Below are 13,314 nucleotides of genomic sequence, written 5' to 3'. Positions count from 1 at the left end.
CAGTTCTGTCTTTGTGTTTTAATATAAAATGCAATTCTGAAGATGTACAAACATTGTATCTTACTGCTCATTACAGTTATTTTACCAGTGTGATCCATAGTTTGTTTGCCTTTAACCTCAATAAAAAAAAGTCTACATATTTCCAAAATAAAACATGAACATATAAATTTGATTTCACAAGCCTAGAATACGAGAGATGAGCTAAATTATGAGACAAAAACAACTGTCCTATAAATCTGGAAAAATGTTTGATTGTCATTATCACCTCATTTAAACCAATTTCATTTCCTCTTAAAAAAACATGAGCTTGAAAAGCCTTTCTCCAAAATAACTGAGGCACAAGAACAAAACACTAGATTTTCAAGTATAAAATTGTATTTACAACCTTAATATATGTATATAATTTTATGCCTTGCTATGGACCCCATTAGTTGTGTCCTTAACAAAGACTGACTGAATGAACTGTGTGTTGCATCAAGCATTTACCTTGACAATTAGAGTTGAATGCCAGGTCTACTTTACTGCTGCCTTGACCTTTCTTCAATAATACAGTCAATACTGAGCTTAATCAGGTAGTAGAAAATAATCTCTGCCCAGTTGGTTGCTGTGTGGTTACAGTGGTTTCACCATCACAGGCAGTCCTCTGTCTCCATCATCCCTATAATGTGTAAAACACTGGTGTCTCAGTGAAAGAGAATATTCTTGTACTTGGTGTTAGGAATCTGATCTCGGCTCTTCAGCCTCCTCACTGCTTCCCTCATGTGTTTGGGTTGTAGAGGTGGTGTATCTCCCCATTTCTCACAAACATCCAGTGCTGCAAGGACAAAGACAAATGACATGACAGTAAAAATGTAAACTGCAGGGGGAAAAGGAGACAAATAAAAACTTGGCTTATTTATTTATGTATTTGAAATTATTTTGTCGAAGTCTGCTACCCACCTTCCTCAACAATTTCCCCAGCAAAAACCTTGGAAATACCAGACATGGCAATTACTACATTCTGGGACACTGATGATCCTGTTATGGACTGGATCAGCTAGAAAAAGTAAAAAAAAAAAAAAAAAAAAAAAAAAAATTACATGAAACAAATAGAAAAGTTTAAAAGATTTAAAAGCACTTTGTCAATGTTCACTAACAGCTTACCCTCTTAATAGCAGCCTTAGGAAAGGCAGACCGTCTGTACATCTCATAGCGATTCAGTTGCTCTTCAGAAAAGGATGACACCAGAACCCTTTAAGACACAGGAAAAACAGGGGATGGTGGTTAGGTTCAGCAGGATTAGACCAATGCAATTTATTGAAAATTTTGGATAAAAATTTCAATCTTACTGCATCTTTTGTATTTCATCTTCATCAACCTTGTGGCGCTTCTCCTTCTTCTTCTCTGGTTCCACCTTCAGTCTTTTGGAACTAGGCTGGCTAGAGGTTCCTTCTTCCTCATCTTCTCCACCTGCTGTTTCCTTCACAGTGGAAGATAAGATTGTTTATAGCAACTAAAAAACAAGAGATGCCCTTACAAAAACCACATGAACACGTGAATATTGCCAAGATAACGTTCACTTAAATACTCAAATTTCATATTTTATAATTCATTTAAGGTTATAGAGAGATTTAACTTTGACTATAATAATTATTATACTGGTACATGCTACATAGGTTACACTGGTGTTATAGTCCCAGGTCCATTTCATACACACGGTCAATTATTTTATAAATCCATACAAAATGTAAATATTGCCTCCACTGCAACTGGCCTCCAAAACCTTTGTTTATATTTGTTTTTCTCTCCCCAAACACCGACTTCCTTCCAAACTTGCATCGGTAAGTAGGAAATGAGGGAATATTTGTGTATTTTTCTCAAAATATAAACAATGTTTGAATTTCTATACTCCTTCTTCTACAGTTGTGTAAAACACTGGCACAGACCACAAGTCCTGTAATATGAACCCCACCGCCTCCTCTGATGTTTGAGAAAGTAAGCTCCAGAACTCACAGATTTAACCTCCTGTTTGGACTGGTCTTGCGAGGACGAGTCTTTGTTTTCATGTGTGGGGTTTGATGTGGCAGGTACATCTTCAGTTTCCTCTGATTTAGGATGCTCCGCGGAAGCAGAAGTCGTCCTCTCGGATGCATCCTCAGCTTTGATCCGTGCAGGGTCGGCCATAATTACTCACTGCCTCTAACCGTAGCTGACAGCAACAAATTCTGAGGAAAAAAATAGTTTAGGTAGTTGATGAGTTAAGTTACACGTTTGGTTGGATAGCTGTAATGATAGCTTCTACACCCAGCTCAAGTCTGATGCAAACGTTACATTGCAAATCTTTTTAGCCACCTACCTGAGAAGCATCAGCACATAGTATACGTGTTTCCGTTAACTGTCACATTTGTATCATAAACTGGATGAAAATGCGTATAAAACATGCACCTACCTTCTCTGCAGCCAGGCGTCAACAAAACAGCAGCAACAGCTAATGGTGGAGTTAAGCTAATGTTAGCTGAGTAACTGACGCTACTTAATAAAGCGGCAAACACATGATGTATTCACATTACCTTTTTTTAGTAAATACACAAGACTTCCTCTGCTATTACAAGAAATCCAATGTAAGCAAATCACAATCAGCCTAAGTCGAATGATAGCACCAAAATGCTAATTTTCGATAGCGTAGTAAACTATTTCCGTTTCCGTTTTGTATGAACTTTATTAACACTTGGTAAGTACTAACACTGACCAATACTGGTATCAAACACGTTGGTATTACACAGTATGCTTACTGTGTATTTATTTATTTATTTATTTGCAATAATTATCAGAAACAACCTTTTAAATACAATGTTTCCATTTCACTCTTAAAGCACATGTTCCAAACTATGTTTCAACACATAGTTTAGACAATCACAATCACTGTTACTGTAACTCATAAATAGTCTACTGTCACCTGATAACGTGTTGCAAAATGTTCCTTTTCACACCCATCAAGGCATCTGAGACGGTTTCTCTCGCAAAACTAAGGCATGAATTTCAACAACATTTTCCCTTATTGTTTACAGTCTCAGCTATTTCACAGTTGTTAAATTTAGTGACTGTATTTTTTTTTTTTAAGAATAGTTCAAGCCTGATTTACGTTGAGCATTAACATGTTAGTGACTGTTAACAGTAAAAAAAAATAAAAGGTTTGGAAATTTGTTCTGGATAGCAGGAATGACAGGAGAACGGACATGTCAAGCACTGGATGTGTATAATCGCTGCTCCTCTACCCCCCCCCCACTTCTTTTAGTGAGTTTGGCTCTGGCACCATTTTGCTTATACCCATCCACCTCGTCTCTGAAGCAGCTAGGGCGGGGGTGCTAGGGGTTGTATGTGTGTGTCGGATTTGAGCAGCAGAAAGAAAGGGCAGTTTCGAGGAAGTGACGGACGAGACACAGGGGACTGGTCAGAGGAAGTTTGCTCGATGGTGGTGCCTTGCTGCTGAGCCAAACTTTTCCCCCTTGAGCGCCAGCGGCACCGTGGGTCGGGACGGTCGGATCCAGCGGCGGAGGGAGCTACGCCAGCAGCTCTGAGGAATAACTTGAGATTGGGAGAAAGAAGGGATCGCAGAGGAATTTCACGCCAACCAACTAACCGCCCCCCTCCCCTTTTCCTTCTCTTCCCCGCGCCTCCTCCGATTTTTTTTCTGGGATCCGCGATGGGGAAGGAGCAGGAGCTTCTCGAAGCGGCGCGCACGGGAAACCTGGCCGCAGTGGAGAAGCTTTTATCCGGGAAGCGACAGTCAGCTGGCACCGGGAGCGGGTCGTCTGGGACCGGTGGAAGTAGCAACAGCGGCGGCCACGGAGCCTCCTCTCATCCGCTCTCCAGTCTGCTCAGGTAGGCTCTGGAAAAGAGGGAAGGAGAGGACTGAATGGGAGACAGTCGCCAATGTTGTCCCTATCAGACATTGTCTGATTATTTACAGCTGTAGGTAGTGTAGTATTTAACATTCATGGCCAGGTACAGAGTAATGTTGTTTTGCATTGCCAAACAAACAGCCTAAACCAGTGCAGCGCAGAAGCAGTGGCATGCTTCTTTGTTAGCTCCCAGCTCTGTGTCCCTGCCAGCTTTACTGTAATGTGCATAAACAGCTCAGAAGGCAATTGTGCAACTAAACTAGAGAAATCTGCAACAGAACAGCCCCTGGTTTATTTGAAAACTGGTGCACATGTATTATTAATAGCTTACATACAGTCTAGACCTGAACACTCACTGGTGAAGGTGGAGTAGAAAGCCAGTTGTCAGAACCAGACTCTTGTTTTTTGAGCCGCATCACTGTACTATTTTGGAAATCTTTTTTTACAGCTCTAGGTATGAAACTCCTTTCATTTACACCAAGAGGGAAATCCTTGGTGAGATAAACATTTGATGTTGTTTTTCACATTCATAAAAAAAAGATGTAGAGATGCTCGGTCAGGTTTTGGCATGTCACCAATGGCTTTTTGTTGTGCTCACCCCTCCTATGAGTAATTTACAGATAAGAAAGCAAACCACAGTCAATATACCACATTTATCATCCTTGACCACCTATCAGCTGTTCATGTGGTCTGTCTGTAGAAGCTCAGATTAAAATGCCTGATTTGGAGTGATGCTTTACAGAACAGGACACATTTGCCTAAAATGGAAGTTATTGGACAAAGCTTTGGTAATATCCCTAGCCCGTGGTCCTGTCCTGTCCTGTTTTTGATAGTACGAGATTGCATCGCTGTATTAAGAAAAGGCAGCTTGGCCGGGCCTTCTTCTTATGAACCATCCCTCTAACTTTGTGCAGATGAGGGCTGCAGGGTAATAATAAATAATAGGATGAAATGTAATAGATCTGATAAACTCAGAGTTTCATTTTTTCCTGCAGATGATATCTGAATTATAAGCTTACCACAACATGATTGTTAAATTTCCCTGGGCTGGAATGTGTTGTTCTGAGACCATATGATGCAGTTTCATAATGTATCCATGGTGTAGACAGTCATTGGGATATATGCAATGTTAAGACCCACCAAGAAAGAAATTAACAGTCTTATTGCTGAGAAATAGCCTGTTTCTTAAGGCTTCATATGCTGCTATATGACTGCCTATACATCAAAATGAACTATAACTGGTAAAGTTGTTGAGATAAAACTTATGGCCAGGGTAAGGGCTGCATGTCAAATGCAATATTATTATTTACATACTGAGCACATGTAGGTGAATGTCTGTCAATCAAAATATAACATTGCTCCTGTGGGAGCTCAGTGCCAGCCACCATCATCTGAATGACAAGTGTTACAGCACAGCACTCGAGGTGATGCATCACTGTGTTACTTAGTGCAGACTGTACAATGTACTCAAGGTAATTGCATTAGACCCTTATAATCAGAAATCCAAAATCCAATTCAGAGATGTCTGCAGGCAAGGCTGGCTCCGTCACTCCCTCACAGAGCTGTGGGCGGACTGAAGAGGACATTGGGTCATCTGTTCTGACTTGAGCAATCACTGTTTGGTAATGATAGCACTGAGAAATTAGTGGCTAGACCTTGTATGAAAGGAATTAACTACTGGTAAATATACTCGAAAAACTTGTTGCTTATGGACACCTGAGCTTATAGGACAGTCTCTCAGGATAAAACAAGTTGCAAGATTATTGACGACAGGACACCCTGGGGGATTGTTGTTATGTTGTATAATGAAAATGTCAATACGTTTAAGGGTATCACAATTAATTACTACGGTGTCACTGGCTGTGGGTTAGAGTGTGTGTGTGTGTGTGTGTGTGTGTGTGTTTTATTTTTTTTCTCTTTGTAACTTATTCATTGTCCATTGTTGGAAAGTGTAGGCTTGTAATCCTGTCAAAGGAGATTTGATCTGTAGGAAGGAGCTTTCTTTAGCAAATTTTTAGCCTGTGTTGATTGTAACATCAGCATGTAGAATGGGATGTGTGTTGTCTACACTTTTTCCACTTCATTACAAGCACACGTCTTCATAATTTAAGGTGGTCCAAAGCTTAAACGGCCATTTAATTCAGCTTGCTTCTGCTGTTATAGCAGCACATTCAGCCTTATGCACGCAGACGATCTGACCTAATCGGCTCCAAAACTATTCCTTGAAGGTGTGCTGTGTGTGTTTGCCCTAGATTTTTGGCAATCCTTCTGTGGAATGGAGTGCATGTCAAGACTTGTTGTGTTTTTCTAACCAGGCAGTTGTACAGCTCTGCTGAGCGGAATGTCTGCTTTCCCAGGAGGCTGCATCCCAGCGGCTACCATGGGACCGACACTGACCCCGACATGTTTAACACCGTCGCCACCCCAAACATTTGTTCTGTGGTGCTCCATTGACACCAAAATGAGCTGGGCAGGGCTTCCTGAAGTAGTACTGTCACGGTGTAACCTTTATTGTGGCACTGCCCAGTCATGGTTGCAGTTTGGTTGAAGCAGTATTAAGTGTGTGTTGGAACTACATAGTCCATATTGTGACATATTTTAGGACATACATTTGCTGTGTACCTCAATACCAAAGTTTTTGCTCAGGCCCCATGATCTGTTTTGATCCCCGAGGTCTACAGGAAGAGCTCTTCACTCGCACTTCCTGGCCCAGGTTGTCCAAACACGGGCAGCTGCTGTGGTCAGACCGGAGGTAAGACAAGTCCCTGGAAGGGAGAGTGCCTGCCCACTGAGGGGAAATTAACAGAGGAATGCATGGAGTTCTGGACAGACGCTCTGAGAGCTTAGCCAGATGAGGGCTCGTCTCCCAGCTTCACAGCCCTGTCCTTTGTCCCACTGACAAAGCGTAGAATGATGGCTTTTCATATTCATATCAGTCCCTAAAGACCATTCTGGGGCTTTTCTTTACTTTTTAGTTTTACAAACAGAATTGAGCTGTCATTTGGATAGGATTGGACCACCTATTTAGAGAAGCCTTCTCATCCAGGCTAATGTTTGCTATTACTGTAGGCTGAAACAAGTCAGGTTTTTGCTATATTTAGTGACAGTATAGTAGAAATATAGTTTCTGTACTACGTTTCTCCTTTTTCTAAATGCTAGTGAGGGAAGCATTTCTATCAGTGCGATGACTTGGTTAGCATTTTAAGAGGCTTGGGCACAACTCCAGATCATTCCATCCCATTACATCTACAATTTCTGGCTCACCCCAAGCAAACCCATGCTGTCAGACTGGTGTCAGCTGAGAAAATATCTGCTGCATAACAACTAGCACATACTGTCCTTTTAAAAACAAAATTCCCTGCAGCTTCTCTGTTATTAGGATCTATGCGCATGTAGAATTCACTGGGTGTGAAGGTGCACTGTAGGACCTGGGATGGTGTGTCTGCAGATGACAGGTTCACATCTGGCACCCTCAGTCCTTAGCTGTGTTTCATAGTAGCTATCAAGGTTCTGCTGTATGTTCAGCAGACAGTGTTGACAAGACAGTTTCTATCACTTTTACAGCAACGCCAAGAGCCTCAGATCATTCCTAGGTAGCTAAAAGCTAGCACTCAGCAGGGCTGGCAGTCACTTTTCATCAGTTGTTGACCTCTGAACTGAAAGAAACTTTAGCTGGTTCAACCCAGGAGGGAGCAGTGGTAGCTGGGAAATCTAACACCACCATGTTAGCATTCCTGGAGCATCTGAGTTTGGGATGCTCTGGTCTGCGCGTTATGTTTACGGCCCATGTTTGTGTAGTCTCAGAAAGCATGCAGAGAGGCACTTAGTAGCAGTGATGAATTCCACATATGTGTGTGTGTGTGTGTGTGTGTGTGTGTGTGTGTGTGTGTGTGTGTGTGTGTGTGTGTGTGTGTGTGTGTGTGGAGTGAGAACTGACAAATATAATGTCCATGCAGTAGGTAGCCATCGTCATGTTAACCTAATGGTGGTAGGATAAAAATAGTTTTCATCCAAGTGGGTCAGGGGATTCTTGATTAGTTTGGAGAGGAAAAAGTTGGCCAGGAGTTGAAATAGACGATGTCCTGTATCTTGTGTGGATTTGAAGCAGTGATGATAACTATAGTAATAAATGATTTTAATAACACTGTTCACAATAAAGTGCTTATCAATTAAGAAACACTAATGTCCCAGTTCTCTGGTTTCTCACAAAAAAGCACTGTCATTAACATCTTTCTGTGCTTCCTGTATTGAAAGAAACAGAAAGTTGCTTATGTAGCAGCAAGACAGTGACATGCGGACACATTTACTGACTCCTCTGTGTGCTTGTTTATGTGAACTCTCTTTCACCCTGGTCACTGAAAACCTTATAATAACAAATGGACAAATGGAAGAGATAAGGTTGTAGGTTGAGGTTGTAGTGCATCTCTGTGTGTGGTGTCTGTTTTTTAACCCATCTAGAGGAAGAAGTACCGCAATGACCCGAGACATCAGGCCCACCCTCTTGTCCTGTGCAGGACCTACATGTGTTAGACCCAGACATTTATGTCTGTCTGGGCTGCTGGCTGGCGTCTCCCTTTCTCTCCCACTCTGCTTCTCTCAGCAGCCTTCTTGCCCACCTGCTGGGCCCACGCCAACCTCCACTCCACCTCCAGACTTCAAACATGTTGTAGTTGGAGTCAGAGTAATGGCGCTGCCCTCAGTGTGTTCACACAGGAAACAAATTAGCCTAGATCTTTTTAAAATTCCCTTTTGCTTTGCTATTTCCTCAAACACTATAAAAGCACTCTGGACTGGATTAGCCTTAGCATGACTAAGCAGACTCGTAACAGTGTGACTGTGGAACACACCTACTTTCATATTTACACATAGCTTATCATGAATGAGGTGTGAAGCTCACAAAAATGCCACAAGTTAAAAAATGGTTGCCCCTAAGTTAAAGAAACACTTTTCTGATTATTTGTGAGCTGAGAAGCCTTCAATAAAACCCTCTACTACGAAAACTAGATCAGGAAGAAGTTTTGTGCTATTTCTAGAAGTTGGTTGTCAGCATAACTGAAGATAACTACCCATCCGTTCAGCAAGATTTTAGTAGAAACTGAATCGCTATTTTTAAACAGAACAGAAAGTGAGATCTTTGTAGCGCTGCAGCGGCAGAATGTGACTGAATGTGCTTTCCTTGTTTTCTCGCCCCATCAAATTCTCTTTTCTTCTATATCCATCTCACCTTTTCAGTCTGGCTACTTTTCATGCCCATTTCATTTTGATTCTGCTGGAGCCCACCGGACTGCTCTGATCATAGGCTGTGTGGCATACGCATCTTATTCACACCTCCTGCTGCCACACACAGGAAGTGTGAATCTGTGAAATGCTCATTATGGTGTGTATATAAGCCATGAATACTCAATCGGGTTTTGTTAAGACTGAATTTGCAAATGAGCTTCCATAACAGTGTCTTAATTTCAATCATTTCTGTCCTCTTTTGCTTGGTGCTGTTCACTGTGCCTCCTGAAATGATATTAATATGTTTCAGTAGCCTTACTGAAATATTTATTATCACACACTTTGTCCCGGACTGAAGTGTCTCAACAGCTATGACATGGATGACCCAAAACATTTTGTACAGACATTGGCGGTCACCAGAGGATGAATCCTCCATCATCAGGTCAAAATTTGACTTGTGCCTCAGTTGTGTTAAGTGCTACTTAGCAAATGTTAGCATGCTAACACAGTAAACTAAGATGGTGAACATTGTAAACATTATACTTGCTAAATGTAAGTATGTTGGCATTGAAACTGTGAGCATGTTAGCATGCAGAGCCTAACATTTATCTCAAAGTACTGCTGTGTTTTAAACCAACCTCATAGAGCACAGCTATAGAGTCTGGTTGCTCTGTTTAACATTTGTGCCACACCAGTGCAGTATTGACTTATCAGGAGTTCTGTATCATAAAGGCATAACAGTAATTGATTAGAATTAAGTAGCATTAACTAACTGATCAAGATTTTTTTTGTCTTTCTAGTATAGTTTGTTGCCAGCTTTGTTTCCCTGTGCTGCTACCCAACTAATAATACTACAGAATCTCTAGATGAGACTGTAACAGTCTTCATGATGAGTGTGGACTACTTTATCACAGTTGCAGTTCTTTGGTCCTAACATGGCATCTTGACAGAGATTTTAACTCAGCAGGGCTGGAGGGCTCTGGCAGGTACTTCAGTCTCTCTCTGCTGAGGAGAAAATGCTCAGGTTGGCTGTTGTGCAGCAGGGCATCTGGTTTCAGCACCCGCCAGCAGCATGCATAATTAAGCCTAATTTCCCTGACGGTGGCTGACATGCGCCAGTCACTGCTGGGCTCAGTGCCCTGGGCTAGACTAATCCCTGGCAGTGTGGTCACACTGCTAATAGGCTGGGGGACAAATCTGTTTATTTGACACCAAGTTCACACTCACCTGGGTTCTTATTTACTTAAACTTACTACTGAATTTTTGCCTTGCCATTTCCCCAGGGTTCCATAAGTAAACAAGTAATTGTATACCATGACTTTTGATTCCGCTGGAATTCTTATAGGGGTTTGGCATATGGGCGAAATAGAAACATTTACTTTGAATATCTGCTGTTGATGCCTGATACAGATGGTGCACTGAAATATTTTTTTGCCCTGATCACGATATCTACCAAAATAATTAAAAAGCATGTAATCATGATCTTACTTACTACTTACAGGTCTATCTAAGAGAGAATCAAATTATCAGTACAAATGTGATGTAATCTAACTGACAGATACTTTTGAAAGCATCAACTAATTGAGTTTATAGTTGAGTCACTTGAAATGAGAATCAATGCTAAAAACCCAACTCGTGTCATCTGTTTTGTGCATGAGCTCCAGGACATTTGGACTTCAGAAGAAAAACATGGGGGAGATTAATGTTTAAGCCTACATATTTTGTAAATGACCATCTATTTAAAATGCCTTCAGTATGTGTGACTAACATTAGCAAAGCTAATGCAGAGAATACATAAAAGAGGGAAATGTTATTATCCCCCCCTCCTCTCACAGTGGCTAGGCTTTGTACAACACAGAATTACAGCCCCCCAGAATCTCTTTCAAACTTCAGCTTCATCCTGCTGATATTCCCTCAGGGAAATTAAGGATTAGCTCAGCCTTTCAAACAGGAATTCCTCAGTCAGTTCCCATGAATGTGCCCCCCTCCCAAACCAAATCAACTCTGTTTTGCCCATTCCCCTGCTATGGGTCTAAGCCCTGGCCCCCAGTTAGGTTGGTTGTGAGCCGTAGTAAGAGGATGAAGTGGATTGTCGAGCACCACTCTGACTCATGCCCTTGAGTGCCATGCTGCCAAAATGCTGAGAGGACATAACACTTGGACTGCACTTAAAGCTGCTACCACAGGCAGCCCTGCTTATAGCAAATTTAAATACTATGACGGTGAAAAAAAATATAGGGAGCAGACAGCTTCATTTCCTCTGCACGGAGATAATTTTGATAGGATTAATTAACACCCATGTCTCCGTTTAGAGCTGTAATATTATAGAAAAACCACTAAGTGAGATGATATTGTGGTTTGTGTTTCGGCGTCTTTGGTCATGTGGCTGACGTGACTCAATGTTTGTGTTTTTGACTGACATTTTGGAAGTTCTGGCAGTGACGCATCAGAGTCATGACCGCTGAGCAGGTCCAGTGTCATAAATTTGACCCTTCTTCTAGATTTTTCTTTTAAAATTTACACTTCAAATATGAAAGAGAAATCTTACCGTATGTCTCATGATACATCTTACGTAATGGAGTTTTAACTTGCGCTGCTTTTTTTTTTTACTAAGCAAGTCATTGTGAAAATTCTACATAACACAAGATAGGCTAACATCTTCACTGCAAATGTCCCAGTGTTCATTTGCATCATATGACAATCAATGCAATAAAATCACAGCCATGTTAATTAAGTGACCACTCCCGTGTCATGCCTTCTTGCATTACTCCGATCATCATTACTGCCCCATGCCTGATTTTGTTAAATTCTCCAGTCGTAGTCGCTGCTCTGTTCATGTTTATGTTAATTTGTTTATGGGGTTTTTGCTGTAAGCCGTTGCATAACTCTTTTATCTAGGACAGCAACTAGAGGTCTGTTTCTGTCTCCGTTTTCCCGTTTGATGTGCTCAGCGGCCATGCACAAGCCAGTGCTGCTGTGCTCTTTTACAACAGATTTGGTTACCGGTTCTGGAGGAACGGAGTGGAAGTTTGCATGTGTGATGGCTGAAGAGCTGACATAATTATAACTCCCCCCCCCCCCCCCCCCCTTTTTAACAGAAATGTATCAATCTCCAGCGTTTCCTTCCACAGCACATTCCCACCCTAGTATATCCTCCAAGCACACCCTGCTTTTGATGTGCCACGTCTTTATGACTGCCTGACTTGTTAAGATGGGAGCCAGAAGCCCTGCTGCAAGAAATAAACGGCTTAGGTTATGACTAGTAGAGTGGTGCATCCCTGTGTGTCTGTGCTCTGTCAGGCCCATTGTTCTGCAGGCTATAGAACCCTCCAAGATACTTACTTAATGAGACGGCTCTCACTGTGTAATTGCAGGCTGCTCTGAGAGCTATTATGGGAGATGTATTTTAGGGGGGCAAAACAGCCATTACTGCGACAAAATCGAGCCATGTGTGTGAAGCAAAGTCACACAGTTGCACTGGAGCTGATACGAGGAGGCTGATCATGCTGCTGCCACACCTTCTACACGCTGATTTTTATCATGGATCAGTTCATATCGTGTCTGTGAGTGTGTTCAACTGCCGGGGTTGATATTCGTTTACTTATTTATTTCCCAGCAAATAGCCTGTGACTCTCCTCGTCTTCCTGGCAGCACTCTCTCCAAAGGCTTCATTTAACCAAGTTACTCTCTTGCATCAAAATCCAAGCCAGTAATAAATTATGAAGCTATCCAACTGCCAAATCTGTGGCTTTGATTTGGGGGCTTTTTTTTGACAGTTTTCTATAATATATCAAAAGCTGAGTAAATACATAAAAAAGCAAAGATTTTTCTAAAAAAATATTTCTTTTTCATTCATGATTGATTCTGTGTGAGGCCCAACTGTTTTGCTCCCATTCTCTTTCTGTATGGCAAATGACTCCGGTCCCAGATATATGGTTCACTAGTGCTGGGATTTCCTCGTCACATGATTTATTTAGGATGTGTTAAGGTCTTTCAGAAAGCCCCACATCCCAGTCCTGGCACTCGGTCTCACCAGACATCCTTTAGCTTCTTAAATTACTCATTCCATCCCTCTTTACCGCCCCCTCTATCATCGCTCTCTTTCGCCCTCACCACAGCGCTCTTTGTAAATTAAAAGAAACAAACCAATCTGAGCTGACGGCTGAGTTCAGCTCAAGTGAATGAGAGTGCTTGGCTAAAGCTGGCCTTCCAT

General features: G+C 41.7%; 2 protein-coding genes across 12 annotated transcripts in view; one reads left to right on the top strand and one right to left on the bottom strand.

Annotated features, from left to right (window-relative positions):
* Positions 1 to 3: 3 nt before the first annotated feature.
* Positions 4 to 2,684, bottom strand: taf11 (TAF11 RNA polymerase II, TATA box binding protein (TBP)-associated factor). Of its 2 annotated transcripts, none has more exons than XM_056385144.1 (6): positions 2,550 to 2,684; positions 1,993 to 2,204; positions 1,329 to 1,459; positions 1,144 to 1,231; positions 940 to 1,036; positions 4 to 814 (listed from the first exon to the last, which is right to left on the bottom strand). In XM_056385144.1, the coding sequence occupies exons 2-6, from the start codon at positions 2,161 to 2,163 to the stop codon at positions 684 to 686; spliced, it is 618 nt and encodes a 205-aa protein (XP_056241119.1). In that variant the 5' UTR covers positions 2,164 to 2,204; positions 2,550 to 2,684; the 3' UTR covers positions 4 to 683. The 2 variants fall into 2 exon arrangements, with proteins under 2 accessions (XP_056241119.1, XP_056241118.1); XM_056385143.1 differs by having other exon boundaries at positions 2,429 to 2,677.
* Positions 2,685 to 3,375: 691 nt separating this feature from the next.
* LOC130174697 (ankyrin repeat and SAM domain-containing protein 1A-like) overlaps positions 3,376 to 13,314 on the top strand; it is a 61,816-nt gene continuing 51,877 nt past the window's right edge. For 3 of the 10 annotated variants that reach the window (XM_056384810.1, XM_056384813.1, XM_056384808.1), the window contains exon 1: positions 3,376 to 3,861. In XM_056384810.1, the coding sequence (XP_056240785.1) occupies positions 3,683 to 3,861 (179 nt within the window). In that variant the 5' untranslated portion in view covers positions 3,376 to 3,682. The remainder of the gene's footprint in view (positions 3,862 to 13,314) is intronic. The other 7 variants (XM_056384812.1, XM_056384811.1, XM_056384809.1 and 4 more) reach the window with 3 other exon arrangements.

Source organism: Seriola aureovittata, chromosome 9 (genome assembly GCF_021018895.1).
Source record: "Seriola aureovittata isolate HTS-2021-v1 ecotype China chromosome 9, ASM2101889v1, whole genome shotgun sequence".
NCBI lineage: Eukaryota > Metazoa > Chordata > Actinopteri > Carangiformes > Carangidae > Seriola > Seriola aureovittata.
This window is presented reverse-complemented; position numbering and strand designations above follow the sequence as displayed.